We start from the raw sequence: 24,979 nt of genomic DNA, 5'->3' as shown, positions 1-24,979 counted from the left end.
TTTTTTTTTAAACAGATCAGATAAAACTCTATGTGTACACCCCTAACAAGCAACCCGCCCCACTTTGCCACCCGCACGTGAGCTATCGTTTAACATTATGTTTTCATAGACAAAATGCTCACATTAGCGAAGCGGTATATGCCGGCTCCGCGAAGCTAGAGAAGAAAACATGGATTTTTAGGAAAAATTTAGCAAACAATTTTTGACGTAATTTTGTTGTTGTAGTGTTTTTTACGTGATCAGTGTATGCTAAACTACAAGTCTCTTCGCGCTTAGTATACCAATAGTGGGACACCCTGTATATGAGTACTCTGTCAAACAATATGTGATGAAAGTTTGACCAAGGATCTAATAGGAAGGAAACAGGAATACATGATTTAAGTAAGAAATAAAACAAAATTATACATATCGAATAAGTAATTTTATTAATAAAATATCAATATAAACCAATCAACATAATAATATGTCTGACAAAGGAAGTATACACTGAATAATTTATGATTTAAATGCACGATATAAAATATATTATACTAAGAATAGTTATAACAAAATTAAAAGAACAATATTCTGAAGTCCTATTGGTGACAATATTTTTTTATAAATGTTATTATTGGCTGTATCATGTAATAAATTTTAAACTCAGAGCAATAAACCTATAGAGTACTTGTATCGAGCGTATACAATTTACATATATTTGTTTCTCTCTATCTAAAGAAAACGTCGTATGAAAGAATGAGATAGCTATAGACTACAAGCTACGTTTCAACATAGTCATGGCACCATTTTTACTATAGGTACGTATTTAGATAGATAGAAGCATGGGCGTAGCCACGGTGGGGCAGGGTGGGGCACTTGCCCCACCCTGGCTCTGACCTGGAAGGTACCTAACCAAATCTAAAAAACGTAATTATCTAGGTACTGACTACAAAACTTAATATCCGTTAAAAAATTCTCACTCGAAAGTTGTCAGTCGTCACAAAAAAAAAATGCGATCTAAACAAAAAGCTTGCGCTTCTATGTTACATGATTTAAATTTTAAACCACTTTTGGTGCCAGAAAAAGTAGTGTAGTACTGTTACCCCATTCAAAGCTGTTTTTATTTAGCCAAATTCGCACTAAATTTCCTATCCAATTTCACTTTAATTGTTTTAGGATAAGTTACTGACCATAAAAGCACAAAATGCTGACAGATCCAGGCAATCTTACATGAAAGTTTTTGGCCGATATCTCGGAAACTATCCATTTTAAGGCAAAAAATATTGGGAATTTTTTGTAGGTAGTAAAATTTTACATCTTTTATACCTTGTAAACTTTTTGTAAAACTTTCCGTTTACGATTTATGGGCTATTTAATGAGCGGTTAGCGATCTTTGGCAAGTAACTCTTTAAAAATTGGATTAATCAATGAAATGCATAGGCATTAATATATTATACATATGCATTATCCATTTATTAAGATTACTTTATTTGAAACTTTTCTAATGCTTTTTGAGTTATTTAACGTTTGGCGATAAATAGTAAATTTCAAGGTATGTTTCGTATATATTTCGTACAACTAAATAATATTGAGTAGTTATTTTATATTCGGATGCAAGAATAAAATAAAGGAAAATATTTTAAAAAATGTATTAAAAATTTTGCCGTTTCGGAAACGGTGAAAATCCACTTGCATTGGAAATTTCTTCTTCGTTTTTATTACACCCGTAAAAAAAATTTTGGCCTGCCACGTCACCCGCCGAGCGGCGGCATTTCTACATTATACGTGGAACAACTCAAAAAATATGGGCACTAGAAAAAAAAAATTCAAACAAAACTTGTAGAGAATAAAGTGACCTAAAAACTATGTACATACATGCATTTTATTCATTAATCCAATATTTTAACGATCAACTTCAACCGGTTCATCAAATAGGCCATAAACCGTAAGGGTGCACTCACACACATCAGTCACCGTCACGGCACGTCACCGGACAGGATTAAAAAATAATATGTATCAATAGTTCTAGTATGACTCTGTTCCCACACGACAGTCGCCGGCACGAAATCTATCAGTGACGTCACCGGTCAGGCACGTCAAATAATCTTTCCATACATGTATCATACTTTTATCCCCACTCACCCGGTGCCGTCACGTCTCAGTTCAGTCAGCGGCGTGCTACCGTCAATTGCTACATGTTCTCTAGCGTGACACACGTCTAATCACTGACTAACCTGATGTATGTGTTCAATGATTCAGTCAAACCGGCGACGTGACTGACGGACAACATGACGGTGACTGGTGTTTGTGGATACGTACACGAACCGTCACCGATCAGTCATCGGTGACTTGACGGTGACTGATGTGTGTGAGTGCACCCTAAATAGTAAGTTTTACAAAAAATTTTACATGGTATAAAATATGCGAAATTTTCTACAAAACTTTCTACAAAAAAGCCTAAACAACTTTTGCCCTAAAGTGGATAGTTTTCGAGATATCGGTCAAAAACTATAAGATTGCGAGCAAAGCTCCACCTGGATCTGTCTGCATTTTGTGTTTTTATGGTCAATAAGTGACCATTAACCTAAAACAAACATGAAATCGGAAGTGCAAGGTTTTGCTTTATTTACTGAGTTATTAAAAATGGTTTATTTTTCTATTTACAAAGATTTACATAGGTAGACCTATATTTTATGGTAAAAAGGAATCATATTATTGTATTAGACAGATAAACTATATTATAGTATAGGGATGAAATTTGCAACATAAACGGCTGTAGGTACCTTAAGTTTGTTTTGATTAAGGTATTCATTATTATTTCAGCTTGATACCGCCACGTGTTCTTGAAAAAAAAAAAGGTATTTTTAGACAGATCGCACAACAAAGTCTGCCTGTCGGTTTGTCTGTCAACAAACTTTTTCTCAGGAACGCGTAGAGTTATCAAGCTGAAATTCATATCGAAGTCTACGGTCTCTTAAAGCTGTGAAAAAATCAAACTTATAAGCCAACGCAATCAAAAGATACAGCCATTTTATGCTGCAAATTATCGCAAATTTCGACATTCGCAAGGCAATCAAAACCTACATTGTACTTCCCGTGAACACAGAGTCTTGAAATTTGGTTAAAAGCAATGTCTTATTTATTATAAAAATTGCTAAAACATACATTTTAGAGTTACAACATAATAAAAAGTAGGTTTGTTCGGAGCCCTCGGTGCGCGACTCCGACTCGCACTTGGCCGGTTTTTTTTTGCCCCACCCTGTGCCCATGGCTAGCTACGCCCATGGATAGAAGGTGATAGTGATGGGATGTGCTTCAATCGATAACATCGTGAATGCATGTTGCATTTACGGTTTCGTGAAATAATAAATAATAAAAAAAAACAAAATTAATCATAAATTTCAGTTGAATACATTATTTGTTTAATCCTACGAATATAATAAATGCGAAATTATGCGAGAATGGATAACTTTCTCTTTCACTGCTGAACCGATTACAATGAAATTTTGTACATACACACATAGGATAGGTTTTATACCGGAAATCCCACGTGAACGGGAACTGTGCGGGATTTTCTTTAAAAAACGCGGGCGGAAAGCTAGTATATTTTAAAATAAATTTTAAAACTTGAAATGTAACTAATTTAAAATAAAGATCAATAAAGTTAAAGGAGTGAGGAGAAAGGCACAGTCAGCATGAATTTTAACAAGTTCATAAAAGGACAGTCTTAAAGAAAACATTTTCCTTACATCCTACTAATAAAGCGAAAGTTTGTGAGGATGGATGTTTGTTACTCTTTCACGCGAATACTACTAAACCGATTACAATGAAATTTGGAAAAATTACTTTTGATCCCGTAAATCCCACAGGAATGGGAACTATGCGGGTTTTTCTTTGAAAACGCATGTATATTAAGTATGTATTTCAATAGTAGTTTCTCATCTATGAGAACTGTCATTTAATCAACCGTTTAATTTTCACATAGTTACACATTTAAAGTAAATGTGTAAAAAAATTTCCAAATAAAAATTCACTCACACACAAATGTATTTATTATCTAAAGGAACAAAAAAAAACGTAAGCGTAAGATTGCACAATTCTTCTAGAGTATCCATCTTGATAACACGCAGGCTCGAAATGCAGTGAACACAATCTAGCAAATTTCGACGGCGTCCAATCTACACGTCTCATGTTTTATACCCATTTTTTATTTAGCTCTGGAAATCTAAAAAAAAATGGATTTATTAATAATCTAAAAGAGAAACAACAAACTAAACAGATAAATCAAATAAAACAACCACGTGGTATTTTTTATTTTCCTGCTGTAGAAAATTTACATCTATTATTTGCTACAACAACTACATATAAATCTGATATAAGAAACAAAATAAATAAATCAACGTTAATATGAAATAGATTTTTTGTCATATTAAATCGATAATATACGCTACATGTGTTACAACACTACGGTGGTAAACAAAATGCCAAACGTGATAATATTGTGACATTTTTTAAAAATTATTTAATTATTTGTATTCCACAACCCCATAAAGTGGGTAAATGTTACAGTTACAACATAAACTTATAAAAAAGCGCTTGATAAAACCTTCAAATAGGGTAAGAACATAAATATTTATCAATTTGCTGAAAATCACTTACCGATGGAAAGATATTTTTTCATTGTTTTCATCCAAAACTCCCATTCGACTAGTAATAGCCGGTAGCTAAACATACAATAGTCATTTTAGCACACTGACAAATAAAAAGAAACACTATACACTTTATATTTTCTAAATATTTCGTTAAAAACACTTGACGCACCGAGACCTCCAGCTGGAAGGCAAACAAAACATAGCCGGCGCGCTACGTTTGAAGACAGTGCAGATACTCTATCGCTATCTCAATCTGACTTATGCTGTTATTGACTAAGAGTAAGTAGATTAGAAAATATGTATTTTGTTCTGTCTCAATATAAGAACTCTATAGGTTTATTCCTCTGAGATTTTAAAGTACACTCCTTGCCATACGAGGATATAATATTAAATCTAACCTACATCCTAAATTATATATATTTACGCAGCGGGAATCGCATTTTCCGTCTGTTTGTGTGTCGGCGCCTTCTGCATCAGATTGATCTTGTCTCCGAGACTGAGAGCCATGCCCTGTTAGAAAAAAAATTGTTTAGAAATAAAGCTCTAAAATGTTTACATTTTTAAGTATATGAGATAAAATAATTTTTGACTAGAATTGCATAATTCTAGTACACGTACAGTGAATAATTGTTGAAGTGAATCTTGTACAAGCGCGTTGAGAGTAAAATTTCAAGGTCACGTCATGGCAATACCGTCACGCCATGGAGTGAGGCGACTATTTTGTTATTTTTTAATCTTGCCAAAGAAATTTCACTTCTGACACGCGCGGTACACTCGATCTTTTTTTGACGTGACAACGTCTTATAATTCGATAGAGTCGGCTGCACGCACGAAAAAACATGACTCATGCGGCGTTACCTCGCTCTGAGGCGTTCCATGTAAGGCTTGAAGTGCAAGCGAGAGCGCGGAACGAGCGACAAAGAAGCACAATCGGACGTTGTCACGTTCAACTATCGCCAGTAAACCGACTTTACAGACAACCAATTTTTTTTTTTGTATGACTTCGTGCTCACCTGGCTCTTAGCCCGTATCCTGACATGTCCAACAACAGGCGCGTTGGGGCGGTGCAGTGCGCTCTCTATGGACAGGTTCGCTAGTGCGTCTTCGCCGAAGATAGAACGGGCGTATAGATTCGCCGCCATGAAACCGCATTGCCCGGATAAAGCCTGGAGGTGGATAGATAGATTTTATATAAACAAGATTGCATAAAATACAACATTTCCCCACATAGAATAATATTTCTCTGCAAGATTTTTATGTTCGAATGAACTATGTAATTCAATAAATTATTAAAATTAAACGTAAAAAATAACACCAGTGTTTTATAAGTTATTAGCTGCAATAAGATGGGTGACGCATTAATTAAATCACATTAAACAATAATGAGAGCAACTACAAACATAAAAAATAACAAAAATGGACCTAAAGTAGATCCCTGTAGAACACCAATGTTAAACGGCGCACCAACACGATTATTCTTCGTTAAAAACAATGATTTGTATCTATTCTGAAGGTATTAAGCTATGAGGTTCATTGCAAAACCTTTCAATTCCATACCAACTAAGTGTACGCAACAAAATGGAATGTTCCACGCAATCAAATGCTTTGGAAAGGTCACAAATATAGTTTGAATATTTTTTATGCTATCGCATGCATTAAGCTACTACAATATGTATGATGCAAAAGTTAATAATTTGATGAATTGGTTTATGAAAAACCTTACTCAAAATTGGAAAAAACAGAAAACGGCTTTTCCACAATCAAATAGGACTTACCTTATCTGGTGTGAGACACTTCATATTTGTAGATGCGAGCAGGTGGTCCAAATATTCGCGCAAGTCGGTAATACTGGTATTTACCGACACCTGGTAATTATGAAAGGATTAAATGAGACAATTATATAGATTTATTTAAGAAAATTGATTGGCTCAGAGAAAGATACATATTACTAGATGACCGGTAAACTTTCTATCACTTAGATGTTTTTATGACTAATAACTTTAATTACTACGGTTACTTGTTATTATTTATTTTAAACCGTATAAACCTTTAACTTCCACAAATATTATTTTAAAAATCAAATTTAAACTAGATCGGTTCAGTCATTGTCCAGTGTTAGCGAGACGAACGCACAACATTTTATAACGTACAAAAAATCGTTATTTTATTAAACAAAGTGTTTTGTTATAATTGTTATCAATTATGAGCTATCAAATTTGCTGCATTTGCTATTTAATACTTTCATTGCATCACGATCACACAATTATGCAACAAACAAAAAATCCATTATAATAAAAAAAATGTGTGCCTGTACTAGTATTGTACACACGTAAGAAGTGAAACTTCTTTATGACCTTAAAATAAAATAAAAATTACATTTATTTGCCAAAAACATGGTACAGAGAGGTGTGAAGAGATAATTGTTCAACATGTTTCGCTTTGTATAAAGCATGCAAATATATGCGTAAAACAGATAGGTACTAGATCTAATACACTACACATGCATATTATACAATCGATTTAGCAATTATCATATTTTAAGGTCAAAAAATTCTTTTTGGCTATAAAAACAATTAATAATCAGCCATTTCTTTAACTAAACACATTCAATGTTTGGTTTCTTATGCATTTAGGAACATGGTTAAATATTTTTATAAGTATAATAGGTCCACTTTTAGAGAAAATTAAACTTATTTTTCAAAATAATTTACTATATGCAACTTTACAGAAATACGTCGAATCACGCGTGGTAGGGATAAGAAAAAGATGGCGCGTAACGGAAAAATGTCACGCGTAACGAAAAAATGTTACACTAAATTTTTTTCCAACCCTGATAAAGAAGTTTCACTTCAAAAATGTCAAAAATATGTAATGACTAATGACGATTCGAAAGTGCTTCTAAAAAGTCTAATTGAATAAATAAATGTTTGAGTTAGAGTTTGAAAATATTGTAAACGTTAACCTTGTTCTCCCACTCGAACTCGGCCCACATGGTGCGGAAGTCGGCATCCGAGCAGGCGGCCGGCTGGATGTAGTCCACGATGTCGATGTGGATGTCGTTCAGCACCACCACGCCGCGGTCCAGCGACGCGCCTGACACCTCGTACACTGGCATCATTAACAACAATATCATTATTATTATCGTCATCATCATCATTTTTATCAATGAAAAATTTTTGAAAAATATGTTTGTTGAAAGGTTTATTAAAATATACTAGCTTCCGCCCGCGACTCCGTCCGCGCGGATGTCGGTCTTCGCGTGGATGGTTTATTTCTCCATTTTGAGTAACTCTGACAATGACATCTTATAAATATCTATTGTAAATACCAAATACGGCTCGACCTATAATAATACGCAACGTGTGTTCGCGATTCTACAGAACAACGTCTATGGATAAAACTGAAAAATTAAGATAATTTTTTTCTACGTATTTTTCCAGGATAAAAAGTATCCTATTTTACGTCCAGGATAATAAGGTATAATTATACCAAGTTTCATCGAAATCGAACCGTTAGTTTTCACGTGATGTCTTCACATACAGACAGACAGACAGACAAAAATTTTTTTAATCACATATTTGGGTTTGGTAGCGATCCAGTAACACCCCCTGCTATTTATTTTTTCAATATTTTCAATGTACAGAATTGACCCTTCTACAGATTTATTATATGTATAGATGACATGTGGTTTCCATTTGACACTTCATGGCCATAAAAATGTACAAATTACCAATTAGAATATAATACTTGCTCATCCCATAAGTCAAGTCAAGCACGTATTTATGTGCAAACATAGTATGTTACATACCGACGGCTGATACCAAAAATGAGTTTTGATGCTTGTCAATTATTCAAAACGGAGTAGAATACTGACTGCAAGTAAAATTCTGCCTTGTATGCACATGTACAGACTCCTACCCCCACTCCTATCACCGTGTACCCACGTACCGATGTTGCCGAAGATGATGCCGTTCTCCGTGGAGGCCACCTTGACGTGCGCGCGGATGGTGGCGAAGTCCCGCGGCGCCAGCACCAGCGGGGCCGGCCGCTCCACCAGCCGCAGCTCGCCCAGCGTCGCCAGCTCCACCGTGCAGTTCTGCAGAGTGTCCTCTGCGAACGGACAAAGTATTATATTTTAAAGGAAATTATCACCCTTTAATCATTGAATTACATGTACTACGTACTAGAGAGGACATCGGTACTACAACATTTTTAACACGAGTTAGAGTCAATCGTCTCAAGCTCATTTTTTTTGTTACATTGATTGGTTTTAATTGATAAGTTTATTCATATTTTTTTAATAAGATAAACAATATTTATTTGTTACATTGATTGGTTTTAATTTATAAATAATAAGAGGCAGAATGTCTACAAAGTGTACGACTCACTACGCGCCGCGCTTGTCACACAGATTTTGTTCGTGGTGCCCTCTCTAGTAATAATACGCCTTTAATCAATATAATGCTATGAATTTGCAAAGAAAAAGTTTTCTGATAAATACAATGATATTTTATATATAGATACGTTATATACTCACAATATATCCATAAAAAAATGCTTCATATGCAGTGTCAGGCACACACAAATACAAGTTTCATTTTACTTAATTTATTACATTGACAGACTGTATAAGAGAGATGGCTCTAATAAAATGATATAAACAAAAAAGACAAAGATAGTTTGACACTTCCGCGCAGGTGTAAGCAAAAGTCATAAGAATTCACCAATTAAATATAAATAAACAAATAGTTGCCATGGTAATTGGCATAGACTAACGACACAGAAGGTTCAATGTTATAGATGTTACGTTTCCTGCACAAGTAAACAAATGTGACAATTTCATTTACTATTTAATTATTATAATGATGTTGTATTAAAATAAAAAAAACTTTTTTGGAGATATAACTGTATTAAGTATTTATTACTAGCTGTGGTGTTCGTATTCGGTCATCATCATTTCACCCGATAAACACCCACTGCTGAGCATAGTCCTCCTTATAGAACTCCATAAGGACCGATCTTACGCTATTCGTTTCAAGGCAGTTCCCGAAACCCGTACAAGGTCATCACTCCAACTTGTAGGATATAGGTAATAATAGTGGTGCCTAGATGAAAAAAAAAAGATTAAATGTATATAAAAAAAGTTCATTTATTTGCCTTCACAACTTAAACTATTACAAAGGAACTAAATATGTAAACGTGTAGCATTTTCGTTGTGAAGGACTAGTGTCTGAAATAGGTCTATGAAATAAAAGAAAGGATGCCTTTTTTATCTAAAACACAAATAAAATTTATGTTCAATAGCCATTTACAGAAAAGCATATAGCATTTTTCGTCAGTAGCGATAATCTTTTATTTAATGTATACGTATATTCAACATCATTTTTGCAAACAAACATTTTTGCCATCACGATTTCATTGTATATAATAAATAGATATATTTGTTAATTACATGCACTGTGTGGATTTAAATATAAAAATAATCAAGTATTTACCCAAATGGAAATTAATAAAATAACCGTTCTATTTTCAATAATCGTATCTACATGATAATCTTTGAACACAGCGTACGCTAGCTTTGTCACACTAGTGATTGAAGCAATGTTTTATCCCTTTCATTATTTCAATACAAGTGTCAAGCAAGTGTCATTCATAAAGAATTGTAAATTGTTATTTTTAATCTTAAACTGTAATAATTTAATATATTTTCCTGTGATATGATATTCCTTTATCTTTCTTTATTTTTTTGCACGAATACGTGCACTTTCTGAACTCACAGGAAGGCATTTTCGACAACTTTAATGTACCTATCGGCACATGCGCTCACTGGGACCGGTGACAATCTGACTGATTGCATTGGTCCCAAATGGGACCAATTCACGGAATCAGTTTTGGTGCGTTGATGACGTATCTACCTCTTGTTTCTATATATAATATCATTGGATAAATAGCCTTTCCACGGGGAACACACAACACACGAAGTGTATGTATTTAATAGGAAACATCATTGCTTTTTATCCAATATAAAAATGTTATCCATACTAAATAATCGTTTTCTGATGAATAAATCTACTACGTTAGCTTGTTTTCAATGAATTAAACGGTAACTAACTAGCTAAGTCTCCATAAAAAACGTCAGTAAAAATCTATCTGTCGTGTCTACTTTGATCGCTAAAAAGCTCTTGACTTAGTAAATCACAATATCTTCACACAAAAATGCTCCTAGAATTTGATAAAAACCTATCTAGCAGAAAACAATATGAAGAAATAATAAATATTGACAAAGACCAAGATGATTGCATATAAGTCCACATATGAATAAAACAGACATGGAGTTCCTCAAGGACTTGGACCATTATTGTTGCTTATGTATGAAAATGATTTGTCTTATATAACGCAATATATTTTAATTGCTTTTTTTTCCCTGAAACATTTGTTTAATCATTCCTGACGATCTGAAGAATAACTAAAACTGGACATTAAATAATACAATTTTTTCAAAATATAAAAGCTCAAGTGTCATGGTTTAAAATTAAATCTAACAAAATGCAAATAATCCCTTAATGGAATGACAAACTAAATGATTAACGACGAAAATCTTCTTATATATAAAAATGAATCGCAAAATGTGTTGGTAAGCGCATAACTCGAGAACGGCTGAACCAATTTCGATAATTCTTTTTTTATTATATTCCTTGAAGTACGAGGATGGTTCTTATGTAGAGAAAACGCAAACATGTACCACGGGCGAAGCCGGGGCGGACCGCTAGTATACAATAATTTAAAATCCACAGTTTTCAGAACTGCACTGGAACATTTAAATTTTAAATGGGACGCTAACGATAATTTGATCAAAAACTCACCAGTCTGATTAACAACGAGCACGTCAAGCACGATATCGTACTGGTTGACCGCGACTATCGCCTCCGCGTACACCGGGTCTGAGAAACCCGTCAGCTGCCGCACGCGGGACAACTTGCCGCCCGACGTGCTGCTGGCTGATGGACGACCTGGGTGGGAAATGGGTTATTTAGATAATAGGATACTAAATTGTATCTAACAATCGTTAGAGTGATAATTGAACACAAGGTGAAAGGTAAGAGAGGTGTAGGATGTGAAATAAACAAATGTTTACAAGAATAAAAAATGTGAGCGTGAGTTTGAGCACCCGTTTCGGTATAACTACAATGCAAAAGTAAAATTTTGCCTATCGCATATTATAAATATCTAAACGCGCAGTCGATAACAACCTTACCTCTTAAATGCTCATACACATACACATAAAGTATCATTTCGTGGTAACCTTTCGTAAGTTAATTAAGTATAAATGCGTATGTGAATGTTTACGTGTATGTATTTGAATGTCTGTGTGTGTATGCACTCACCCTGCACAGCCTTGTTGAGCGAGAGCTCGAACATGTCGTGTTGGTGCGCGGTGGCGGCTCCGGCGAGCGCACCGAACGCTATACCACGCTCCACCTCCACGCGTTTCTCTACGGCTGTCAGTGCACGATCCGCCTGCAAAAAAACACTTATAAAACCGGACCGAAGGACTAAAACATTGTATTGATTTTTAACAGAGGGTTGTTGTTTCTATCTATACATATAATAAATCTGTAGAAGGGTCAATTCTGTACATTGAAAATATTGAAAAAATAAATAGTAGGGGGTGTTACTGGATCGATACCAAACCCAAATATGTGATAAAAAAAATTTTGTCTGTCTGTCTGTATGTGAAGGCATCACGTGAAAACTAACGGTTCGATTTCGATGAAACTTGGTATAATTATACCTTATTATCCTGGGCATAAAATAGGATACTTTTTATCCCGGAAAAATACGTAGAAAAAAATAAATCTTAATTTTTCCGCGCGGAAGAAGTCGCGGGCGGAAGCTAGTCTATACTAATATTATAAAGCTGAAGAGTTTGTTTGTTTGTTTGAACGCGCTAATCTCAGGAACTACTGGTCCGATTTGAAAAATTCTTTCGGTGTTAGATAGCCCATTTATCGTAGAAGGCTATAGGATATATTATATTATCACGCTAAGACCAACAGGAGTGGAGCACTGCGGGTAAAACCGTAGGGCACAGCTAGTTTTATAATAATTTGGCATTCAATTAGATTGTTGCGTATATTGTGATTGATTGATTGATCGATTATTAAACATGTTACGTACGTATTAAAGTTGGCTTAATGCTGTTGGCTAACTCTAATATACTACTAATAGATTACCATAAAGTGTTCACTAAGGGCCGATTTTTCAATGCTTGGATAAAACTTATTCGTCGAATAATGTATAAAACTACCATTTTAAAAACGTATTATAATTGCCCGTATTTGACAGTTTACGTGACATTTTAATACTATCGTGTAATACTTTATTGGACGGATAAGTTTTATCCAAGCATTGAAAAATCGGCCCTAAATCTAGTAGCAAAACGAAAACTTATCAATCTGGCTCGAAGGACCAAAATGTTCTATAACATTGCACATGATTCCCTGCACTATCCTTCTATATTAAGCTATTGCATAGCTTCTATCACGGGCCTTGAGCGCGGGGACCGAATCCAGAAATTCCGTAACGAAAAACCTCACGCTCCTCACGGGGACGGGCGGCTTTACCGCGGCAGTCCCCGAGTGCCACACGTCTTTTTTTTTCCACTTAATCCTCCCTTACCTCAACCTCAGGCAACAATTCCGGCTGTGCACGATCAGGCAAAGCCAGTAATGCGGCAAGAGCTTGTCGAGACGAAGTCAGTAATGCTTCAGTGATGGTTGGAGGTCGTTCAGCGCCCGCGCGTATGCACACCGCTGCGTGCTCGATGTCGTCCGCTGTTAGACCGTTTGCACCCTCTAAAAACATAATGTTATATCAATAAAAATATTTTTGGTATTTCGTAATATTTCTTTTTTGTGGTGGTCGAGTATTGTGGGAAGCGAACAATACCAATAATTATTTATTTGCAAATCTGTTTATAGAAAAATTTATTCGTAGGATGACGTGTGAACATCTGGACCCAAAAAATGAAAACTAAGCAAAATTTATTCTAATTTACGTACATACGATAAAGTAAACTAAACAGCTTAGATAGGTTTGACAGTTTGCGCAAAGGTAGGCAAAAGCCTGTCAGGTCTGCAAACCAACATTGTTAAACAATTTTTAATTAGTATAAAAAATAATGCTGTGTGTGTGTCCCCCCCTCCCCCCACTCACCGAGCTTGTGGTACGCCAGCAGCTGCGCGGCCAGCCGCAGCGCGTGCGCACGTCTCGCGGGCGGCAAGCGCAGCGCCAGCTTGCACAGCGCGGAGCAGGCGCAGGCTGCTGTGTAACTGTCCCCCCCTCCCCCCACTCACCGAGCTTGTGGTACGCCAGCAGCTGCGCGGCCAGCCGCAGCGCGTGCGCACGTCTCGCGGGCGGCAAGCGCAGCGCCAGCTTGCACAGCGCGGAGCAGGCGCAGGCTGCTGTGTAACTGTCCCCCCCTCCCCCCACTCACCGAGCTTGTGGTACGCCAGCAGCTGCGCGGCCAGCCGCAGCGCGTGCGCACGTCTCGCGGGCGGCAAGCGCAGCGCCAGCTTGCACAGCGCGGAGCAGGCGCAGGCTGCTGTGTAACTGTCCCCCCCTCCCCCCACTCACCGAGCTTGTGGTACGCCAGCAGCTGCGCGGCCAGCCGCAGCGCGTGCGCACGTCTCGCGGGCGGCAAGCGCAGCGCCAGCTTGCACAGCGCGGAGCAGGCGCAGGCTGCTGTGTAACTGTCCCCCCCTCCCCCCACTCACCGAGCTTGTGGTACGCCAGCAGCTGCGCGGCCAGCCGCAGCGCGTGCGCACGTCTCGCGGGCGGCAAGCGCAGCGCCAGCTTGCACAGCGCGGAGCAGGCGCAGGCTGCTGTGAAGCTGTCGCCTGCGCGGATCGCGGTGGATAGACCCTCTTTTGTGTCGGTTGTTGACGCCCTGATACACGCACAAGTTAATTTAAGCAGTCGAATTATAAAACGTCAAGAAAACTGGTCAATTGTCAGACGGACATTCAAGTTAATTAGAGCGTTCAAATTATACAACGTCAAGAATACCAGTCAAGTTCGAATCGGATAGTGAGGGTTGTAGAGTGCGTTTCACGAAAGAGTTCCCCTGCCGTTATGTTGGCATACCTGAATGTCAAAAACGAAAATATTTTTTTTTAATCAAAAATGACAGAGAAAATATTCTCCTCTCTTCCTAGCCTTATCCCGTATCTTACGGGGTCGACTGCCTAGAAAGGAGAATATTTTCTCTGTCATTTTTGATAAAAAAAAATATGTATTTTCGTTTTTGACAGTCAGGTAAGCCAACATAACGTCAGGGGAACTCTTTCGTGAAACGCACTCTACGTGTGTGAAAATAATCAAATAAAAAAATTGTAAACCATCCACTTTATGACTGTACCAATCGTTACTTAACCTCGATTTTAATTATCTGATATTTTCGTGACAACAGAACTTTAGATAACAATCACGGATTTATCGTTAACACACTTCAATGTACATAATCATTAATCAACCATCATGCCAATTAATTAATACTGGGTTAGCAAAAGGTCCATATATTTTTTAAAGAGCCGTAACAAATTAAATTTAACGTACGCCAGAAAGTCAGTCGATTTTATTGCAGCAAAACAACTAATAATTTTTACAAATTGCCTACATTGATTTAGAGACAGCGTTTGATAGAGTGCACATAAAACTGGATAGCAAATCATAATACAAAAAGTACCAGAGATATTTGTGAAAATAATTCAAGATATGTTTGATGAAGTTAATACAATAAACAATAAAATTTGCTGCTGGGTTTATTATAACCATTTAAGATATACGTTGGAGTTCACCAGGGATCAACATTTGGCCCACTTTTGTTCAACCTCTATGAATTTTCTTATTTTGTCCATTAAAGATAACCAAATTAGTACCACACAACCAGGAAATAGAAAAATATGAAAATACTCACTGGGGCAAGTTGAAAGCAGATTGTGTCGCATACGCGCCGTCACTTGTAACTAATTGACGAGCTGGTGCTTCCGGTTGTTTGCTTGCTTTCTCTGGTTCCTCCTCCTGGTGGAATTTATTTTTGAAGTGAAACTTCTTCAGGCGCGTTGAGAGTAAAATTTCAAGGTCGCATCATGGCAATACCGTCACGTCATAGAGTAAGGCGACGATTTTGGTATCTTTGAATCTTGCCAAAGAAATTTCACTTTTGACGCGTGTGCGGCACACACGGCACACACGCCCATTGTTATCATTTCTTATGCAAGCTTTTTCCATTAAAATTTCGTTAATCAATTGGAAAACATTTGACCAATCTTACAACAAATAAATATAACTTAATTTTAATAATCATACATCACAACACTTAAAAGAAACAAAGTTCTGAAAATAAACACATAAACACAACACAACACACATTTTTTTGTCTAATTGACTAAATATACGACTTATATTAGAAGAAGTTAAAAAAAGACTTACCTTTGCATCAGCATTTTTAGCCGCTGGTATGACGTTATCAAGAATCTCAAGTGCGGCTAAAGCCCTTTCTTCTGTGTCGGCGAATTCCGCCAACAACCACAGCGCTGAGCGGGCGATTTTGCCGACGCGAATGTTGCTCACGCATTCAAGAAGTTTCTACGGGGACAAAATCATGAAATGTTATTTTTGGAAAAAAAATATTTGATACAAATTGTGATATATATACATATTTGAATTTGGAAAGTATCAAAACTAAAATGTTACATTTGTCAGTAGGATTTTAAATAACTGGATATGTTTGGAGTAAGTGCCAAGTGGCAAGTACCGTGTGGCAAGTGCCATGTGGCAAGTATCGTGTGGCAAGTGCCAAGTGACCAGTCACTCACTCACCGAGTAGACCTGCGAGGCGAGGTCGGGGAAGGAGTGCAGCGCGTGGCGCAGGAACAGCATGACGTCATGTGCGGCGGCTTCGCTGCCGTCGCCCAGCATCTCCACCATCGCGGGGGCCACGCTGCCGGCCACCTCGGGGAACTGAGCGGAATAATAATATTAGTGCAAGTTTTCATTGACTAGGAGAAATAATTTAACACATTTAAATATTTAAATATGCAATAGATTGGAAGGTTTTTAATGTTTGTACGTATTTGTACACTAAATTCAAAGTCAAATTCTCATGATAATAATTTTGAAGTCGACATCTCCTATCTTTTACTTAATTTCTCTCTATACAACCGGTTGTCTGGAAGAAATCGCTATTTAGCGATAAGGCCGCATTGTTACAATGTATTAGAGATTAAGTCACAATTGTAATTTATTCAGAGCAATAAAGAATTAATAAATAAATATAAAAATGTTGTGTGGTTTTATGAAACCACGGTAAAAGTGAAACTTAGGCACGTACGGTTCTTATCGTACGGTTCCGAACACTGCTTTATACCTACTCGGCAGCCGACCGTCACGCGACATACGCTACACAGACCAAAAAGTTTGAGACGATGTAAAAAAAGTTTCACTTTAAAAAAATTAATTAATCAAGTTAGTTATGTCGCTGGTCATTTATGACGACACTAATTTGAGCTCTGGGGAGGGGGGGGGGGTATATATAGATATATATACCTTGGTGGCGGCGCGGTGCAGCGCGCGCACGAGCAGCTGGCGGTACTTGTGCGCGTCGTCGTGGTCCGCGCTGTGCGCGCGCGCCGCCTCCTTGCGCAGCACGCCCACCAGCTCCTCCGCGTGACGCGGCGTCGCCAGTTCCAATGCTGACACACAAAAATATCATTAAAAAAATTATACTTGAAAAAAAAGTGCATGTCTGCCGAGCACACGTGTCAGAAGTGAAACTTCTTTGGTAAGATTCAAAGATACTAAATTACGTGACCATGACGTGACGATATTGCCATGACGCGATTTTGAAATTTAACACTCAACGCGCCTAAAGAAGTTTCACTTCAAAAGAATAAGAATAAGAAAAAAAGAATAAGAATGAAACCAGATGTACTATTTACTATTTAGTATCCCAAAAAAAAATTCCTAAAATCCCCAATCTACAAGAACAAACAACTCACCAAGTTGCAAGGTGTGCCTGCGCACATCTAAATCAGACGCAGCTAACACCCTCAGGACGTCCATAGCGAGGTCCGGCAGTGCTCTAGCCGCACCCTCCCCGCCCTCCGCCCGGAGGGCACTCAGCTTGCCCACAACTATTAACTTCACGTTGTTATCGCTCTCTTTTACTATCAAATCGATGTAGCACGCCGCTGCTGCCTGTTGAAATAATTATTTATGAGCAAATATTTTATTTGTTACATTTTTTAGTGTTTATAAATAAATTATAAGCTGTTCACCACTTTGGAGTCGATAATTTTATGTCTTAATTTGTTTGCGTTTAAAATCAAAGAAGTATCATACACAAATAAAACAATCTCCCAAATCTGAATAATATTAAATACTAAATCATTTACATATACTGAAAATAAACCCGGACCTAGAATAGAACCTTGTGAGACACCAATTTACACAACTACGCCAGAAGAGTACCTTTAGAGTCTAGGACCTAGGTTATATACATGTATAGCCTTCAAAAGAAACCTTTTGAAGTTTGTTACGATAGAAAGAGGCTGTCAAATCTCGTGCATTATTCATAATTCGACAAAAATTTAATTTTGTCTACATAATCGAAAGCTTTAGAAAAATCACAAAAATTAAAAAACTATTTGGAATTGGGGAAATAATAATTATACATCTATGTAATCCATATAAGATTAGTTTTTTTTTTTAATTTGTAATGTTATAGGTGACCTTAAGCGCAGCGGGCGCGTTTGACAGCGTGATGAGCGTGCCGGCCGCCTCGTAGCGCACGGCGGCGCTGGGCGCGTTCAGCAGCCCGTACACCGTGCGGATGAACCGCGACCGCTCGCCCGGGTTCGCGTGGCACACCTTTATTTATTTGAAAGAAAGAAAAAAATAAAATAAATTTATTGCAAAAAACACAGCCAAAAACATTTTTTTTTTATTGGTAATAGGGAAGCGCTTGACCACAATCTCGCCTGATGTTAAGCTGAGATGTGGTCTAAGATGGAACGCGCTTCCCTAGAAGGTACCTGTTCATTATTAACATTACAAAATTTATCTTAAGATTAGCAAAGGATACAGCCTCAGCAAAATGCTGCACAAAAACAGCGCTGATTTTCAGGCTGCACCGGCGGTTGAGGTCCGTCTTAATATTAAAAAAAAATGATTAAATATTTATTTAAACAGAATTATTCATTGTACTTACAGTAATTAAACCATAGCGTACATTAAATTTAGTAACGACTAGCGGTCTGCCTATGTTCTTTCTCAGGGTCTAAAGATTGTTTGTGCCAAATTTCATCAAAATCGGTTGAGAGGTTTATGCGTGAAAACCATACATACATAATTACAAACTTTTCCTCTTTATAATATTAATAGTATAGATACGTAAAGAATGACAAAACGGAGATACATATTATGTGCGGCTACATGCAACCAAGGACCTGCTACAGAGGTCCAGGATAGCATTTGCACTGCTACCAAAAATATCAATTGTGGCATTAGAGCATACAATTATTTCTTAAGGTCACTCAAAAATGTATCAACATTTGCTTGAGCCATCAAAATAAAGAATTTATAATCTGTTTCAGAGTTACAACACAGAAGAGCCAGAAAGCTATTTTTAAATAGAAAATGTTTACAATATATTATAATTGTTTATGCTTCTGTTACATATTAAATTAAGTCAGTTACAAATAAATGATCATTGTGAGCAAACACATTTTTTTTCAAGCCTCATTCAAACAGACCTTTATTGCAAAAACACTTTCTATAAATAATTAAAATAAAAAAACTACATGGCAAAAAAACCCTCAAAAAAATACGGGTTGCACTCCAAGAGTGCCGGCAGAAGTGAAAACTTGATTTTTAACGTTGAGCATGTTTGATATCCATCCGTCTTACGCTTTTTCGATCAGGGTCACGTGTCCTGACGCGAGTTTAAGATTTTATACCCAACGCCGCTAAAGAAGTTTTCACTTCAAAAATAAGACTTACCTTATAGATCAGTTCCACAATAACCAATTGCAGGATATCTCCGAACCCATGCACACTGTCCAACCTGGACGACAGGTAAGAGAGCGCTCGCTCCTGGTCAGCATGGAGCAGCATCAGGAAGGCGTTACGCTTGCACGACATATCCTGCTCCGTTTCCAGGAAGTTGGCTATCAGCTCCGGAGCATCGGGGATGAGGAATTCAAAATTCCTATTAATGTAGAATTGTTATAATTTTTTTCAGAATAATTTCCTCAATTAATCCAAGTCAATCCTTATTTTTCTATAGTAGTTTTTTCATGAGCAAGTAAGGAACATAAATACATTGATCCTCTTAAACTTTCGCATTTATTTATTTTCCTGTGACGTTTTTTTTACGTCACAGATGTTCACCGAGTGATTTCCCCTTTTTATGGCATCATGCTTCACAGACTACACACTACAATGTGTATTTTTAAGTATTGTAGTAGTATTGTAGCATATAAGTATTGTATAAATTGTTTTTCATTATGTACGTGTGAGGCTATGTGTCATTAAATAAACGTTTTTTCTTTCTTTCTTTCTTTCTTTCATTTTATACATTAGTAGAATACACACTTGCTGCATTCAACAACTTAGGACGCATTATCATTATTTTGAATATTTAAAATTTTAAAATTAATTAAAATCAGGTAAATTTATCGAAATGTAATCGGGTACATTCAATTGAATTCAATTTTATCAGATGTCAATCATTTAATTCACCTGTAAATAGTGAAAATCGCAAGAACAGCATTCCTTCTCACGTAAGAATGTCTGTGTTCAAGGCAAGTCCTGATCGCTGGCATCAAGGGCTCCAGGAGCTCAGGCTCCTTCAGCTTGCAGAGGAAACGCAGGGTGGATCCACGCAAGAACTCGTTGGGGTGTTGCAAGTCCTAAAAATGTATGATAGCAAGATAATATTGTGATCAGTTGTAATAAAATAATGCAAACAATGAAACTTTGATAATGTTTAAAATTATGTACGAGCTATGCAACAGTAGCTTCACCCACATAGTAAAAGAAAATATATGGGGAGGGATTAAAAATTTTCTGTTTTGACGTAGCTAATTAATAATTTTTTATTCAAACAATATTTGGACTTTTGAATTTTTATGTTAAATAAAACTGTAAAATAATACTTATTGATATTTATCAATATATATTTTTATTTTAACTAGCGGTCCGCCCCGGCTTCGCCCGTGGTACATATTTACGTTTTCTCTACATAAGAACCATCCTCATACTTCAAGGAATATAATAAAAAAAGAATTATCGAAATCGGTTCAGCCGTTCTCAAGTTATGCGCTTACCAACACATTTTGGGATTCATTTTTATATTATAGATATATATGTTATTTTACTAAATCAACTTCTTAATAAACTTTATTAAGTACCTTTCTGTAAGCATCACAGACAAGAATCATCTCTTGCATCAGCTTGCCATCAGGTGTGGTCTTCGGGACAATCTCCCAAAAGATCAACAACAGTTTCTTGATGGTATGATCCTGTAGCGGCAGGACAAACCTGATGATTATCATCAAGAGACCAGGTATCTTCTCCCCAGATAAAATAATTCCAATTGTCTTTTTCAGAGCTTCTATTTTCTTTTTAATATCTCCCTTTTCTGAAACATGGAAAATTAATATGAAATGGGAAAAGAAATATTACTTTGCAAGTGTTTTTATTGATACAAATGTTTTGCCTATTGACATATTCACACAATAATTTAATACACTTATTATATCATGTAGTAAATTGAATAGGGCCATGTATTAAGAAATCTACTTACCAAGGTCAATTTTAAGCTGCATCTCATTGTAAGGCTCCGAATCGGTTGGAAAATTAATCAAAGTATAACAGGGTTGTTCTACTCCCCCCATGATTCTGAAAAGGTACATATAAATAGATTTATCAATCGTACCGAGGCTCATCAACTATTGTCATTCAATTATTAAGCTCTTCCCATCACATTTACTTTATCCAACATTTTAATTTTAATAGAAACATAGATATAACATGAAATTTTTTTTGATAAGACACATGAAATATGCAATAAGCAATTTACATACCTTTATTTTAGGGTTTCTTTCTCAGTACTAATAACAACTTTATAGTATAGTATTAAGAATATTAATAATCCGATACATAAATGACGAAATACACAGATTTTAAATTGTTTTAGGATACGCTATTCGGTGAGACGTGTCCGCTATCCGCATCGAGACATTTGAGTGACATTGACAGTTGACACTGACATTTCTCTTTTTTTTTTCATGGAAAAATCAGTATTGAATTCCACAGGTATTGTTATTTCATGGATAAATCCATCCATCTCTAAAAGGGCTGATAGACGTACGAGTACCACCTTGGCCACGGACACCGGCGGCGCGACCGACGGCGCGACGGGCGGCGCGGCAATTCGCGCGGCGCGGTAAGCACGCCACGGGCAGTTGCGTTCGCCGCCGCGACCAGTGTAGACGAGGAGACGAGATGGCTTTATCAAAGTTAGCTCGACGTTGTTTGGAGAGTAGCAGCTTTTCTGCTCAAGATTTAATGTTTGGAAGATATAGTGGAGTACACGAATTAAATAGAAATCGTGTTACAGACGGAGAATTTCACCAAAAATATGAAAAATATAGGCATGATGAAAAATTATGTTGCGGGTGGCTAGACTTCCAAATAGCTGGTCTAGCTAGAATTTCTGCAATAAAAGCTTCCGTCTCCATTTTCGCGGAAAAAAAAAACAAACTATTTTAAATTAAGTTCGCTCCGGCAGTAGTCGCCGCGTCTGCCGCTCGACTCCGTGGCCTGCGCCGTAATAACTCATACATTTGTTTCGATCGCTAGTCGTGCCGCGCGATTCGCTCGGGGAAATTCGCCGGTCGTCTCGCTGGTCGCCGCTGCGCGTGGCATGCCCAGTACATTTCCATACATTTGATTCATTCGCAAGACGCGCCGCCGGTCGCGCCGCGCGAATTTTCGCTATAGCGAATTGTCCGTGGCCAGCACGTAAGTACGCGAACTTGTGGCTCGACGACCTTTTTCGCTCGTGTATCACCCCAAGTACGCGTACTTAAAAGCCGTCGAGTAAGTTCGTTGACGATCCAACATGTTTGAAATTTTGCTCGTAACCCGCCTTCACTCACACGTCTGTCACCGCCGCGAGCCGCGAGCCTAGCCTGTCTAGCCTATTATAAGGGCGTATTCAGAAAGAAAGCTTGAAACTTATAAGCGCTTATCGGCGCTTATAAGCGCTGGTAACCCGCACAGGAAAACAAGTTTGTTGAAACTTGTTGGAACTTGTCGGCGCCGATCAGCGCTTATAAGCGCATGTTCATATATTTTCCTGCGCAGGTTACCAGCGCTTATAAGCGCCGATAAGCGCCGATAAGCGCTTATAAGTTTCAAGCTTTATTTCTGAATACGCCCTAAGGTGTTATTATCATATAGAGCATTCATTGCGCAAAAACGATGCATGAGAGCCATCTGTGGAATAGCACCCACTGAATCATGTCGACCCTTATTTAAAAAGCTTGGTTTATTACCCCTACCTTGTTTATATATTTTTGAACTGTGTATGTTTGTTTTTAGAAATAGTAGTTTGTTTAAAACATCCTCCCAACTAAAGTCGAGATCACGAAGGGATCCGAATAAATTAATTTTACGAGAGAACCCTCGTATCGTCAAATACAGGGAAAGTTGCGTGGGGATGGCCGTTAAAATATTCAATCATCTGCCAAATAACCTAAAGACGTCTAATGATTATAAATTTAGAAAACATTTTCTTAATTGGCTTAATGAAAAAAACTTCTATACTCTGTGTTCTATACCATAAAGGAGTTCATGGAAAGTTCAACCCGAACGCACCATTAACTCCTTTATGGTAATTATTTTATTATTTTATTTTTGCATGCTTGTATTGGCTGAACATGTTTGTGCTTTATTAATATAATTGTATCACCATTGAATACCATGTTTAAAGCAAAATAAAGATTTTATTAAAGTGAAACTTTTAGAGCGAGCGCGCACGAGCAACTTTGTCTCCGCAACTATTTTATCTCCGCAACTATTTTGTCTCTTCACCCATGGGCTAGTATGAAAGTGCGCGCACGTAGCGACGCAACTCCCCATACAAATTGATGGGAGAGACAAAATAGTTGCGGAGACAAAGTTGCTCGTGCGCGCTAGCTCTTATTACATCGTTTCAAACTTTTTGGTCTGTGTAGCGCATGTCGCGTGTATCGCGGCTGCCGAGTAGGTATACCTACTCGGCAGCCGACCGACACGCGACATGCGCTACACAAAGCAGTGTTCGGAACCGTTCGAACAGTTTCACTTTTACCGTGGTTTCATAAAACCACACAACATTTTTTATTTATTTATTTTATTTTTATTTTATAACGGCGCAGGCATCCTCAAACAATTATGCAAGTCTTTCTTCTCTTCACGTATTAGCTAATTCACCAAATTTACGTGAGATAAACGCTCTTTTTTGAAAGTCAGTTTTTCACCCACTTTTGCCGATTTCGTCTTCTGCTTTTAGTTTTATGGATATAATATAATATAATTCCTGAATAACACAAAATTCCCTCCGTTGATGACAAAGTGACGTCCGATATCGGTGACACGTGAGAAGCTACTGACCAAGCTCTACGTGTGTCACCGACGTCGAGCCGAGTAAGTACGCGAACTTTAAAACCGCGATTTTAAAGTTCCTACGTCTATCAGCCCTTTAACAGCCGTACAAATAAAAACTTGCTTATTCAAACCTTATGCAATGAATAGATATGATTAGAGTAAATAAAGAATAAGGATGTCATAATTTCTTACAAATAAATTTGGAATAACGTTTTTTATCCCTTTCACACCTAGTTAGTTAGGTGTGAAAGGGAGAAAAACATACAGGCGTCATTCAAGGTCATATTTTCTTGTTACAAGTTAATGTTCATACTGAAATCTCCAGTGTATTAGATATAAGCTTCTTGCCTTAGATCATTAAGTAATGGATAACACTCGCAGGCGTTTCCCCTTTTGCCGAGGTATAAGATTATTCGAATCGAAAAATCTTATGCTTTCATAAAAACTACTTGCGTAATCGATTACAAACACTCTGCGTATTCGTAAAACATCGAAAGGACGCCTGCGAGTGCTCCGCTAAAAATGCCATTTTGCACTGTCAAGTCTTGCAGAAGCAATTCAGTTACGTGTCGATTATTAAATTATTAAAAAAGATGGAAGATGTGCAACAGTGCGTTGCCGCCAGTCTGACA

At 37.3% G+C, this 24,979-nt stretch overlaps 1 protein-coding gene and 1 long non-coding RNA gene across 2 annotated transcripts; one reads left to right on the top strand and one right to left on the bottom strand.

Moving 5' to 3' along the window:
• Window positions 1-52: 52 nt before the first annotated feature.
• On the top strand, window positions 53-4,038 carry LOC149482546 (uncharacterized). The gene is made up of 2 exons (XR_016316725.1): window positions 53-798; window positions 3,252-4,038. It is a non-coding gene; the product is annotated as an uncharacterized LOC149482546 (long non-coding RNA).
• Window positions 4,011-21,954, bottom strand: betaCOP (coatomer subunit beta). Its single transcript, XM_089704239.1, has 20 exons — window positions 21,779-21,954; window positions 21,499-21,593; window positions 21,104-21,333; window positions 20,433-20,602; window positions 19,692-19,899; window positions 18,423-18,560; window positions 17,690-17,888; window positions 17,238-17,383; window positions 16,512-16,652; window positions 16,122-16,277; window positions 15,607-15,710; window positions 14,405-14,577; window positions 13,308-13,483; window positions 12,014-12,146; window positions 11,492-11,638; window positions 8,577-8,738; window positions 7,591-7,736; window positions 6,404-6,493; window positions 5,642-5,794; window positions 4,011-5,138 (listed from the first exon to the last, which is right to left on the bottom strand). The coding sequence occupies exons 2-20, from the start codon at window positions 21,587-21,589 to the stop codon at window positions 5,049-5,051; spliced, it is 2,853 nt and encodes a 950-aa protein (XP_089560365.1). The 5' UTR covers window positions 21,590-21,593; window positions 21,779-21,954; the 3' UTR covers window positions 4,011-5,048.
• Between the last annotated feature and the right edge of the window lie 3,025 nt (window positions 21,955-24,979).

This window comes from Colias philodice, chromosome 15, assembly GCF_061535455.1.
Source record: "Colias philodice isolate Cphi_HAF_F1 chromosome 15, ilColPhil1 Martin Lab GWU primary, whole genome shotgun sequence".
Lineage (NCBI taxonomy): Eukaryota > Metazoa > Arthropoda > Insecta > Lepidoptera > Pieridae > Colias > Colias philodice.
The sequence above is the reverse complement of the archived record's forward strand: the minus strand, read 5'-3'. Positions and strand labels throughout refer to the sequence as shown.

What these genes read in the sequence shown, in the direction of transcription:
- betaCOP (XM_089704239.1), bottom strand. Translation starts at nt 21,589, where the DNA reads ATGGGGGGAGTAGAACAACCCTGTTATACTTTGATTAATTTTCCAACC. An exon ending in GCAGCTTAAAATTGACCTTG is followed by an intron (nt 21,334 to 21,498) that starts GTAAGTAGATTT and finishes TCCATGTTTCAG; the next exon opens with AAAAGGGAGATATTAAAAAG. An exon ending in ACGCGCCCGCTGCGCTTAAG is followed by an intron (nt 17,889 to 18,422) that starts GTCACCTATAAC and finishes TTATTTCAACAG; the next exon opens with GCAGCAGCGGCGTGCTACAT.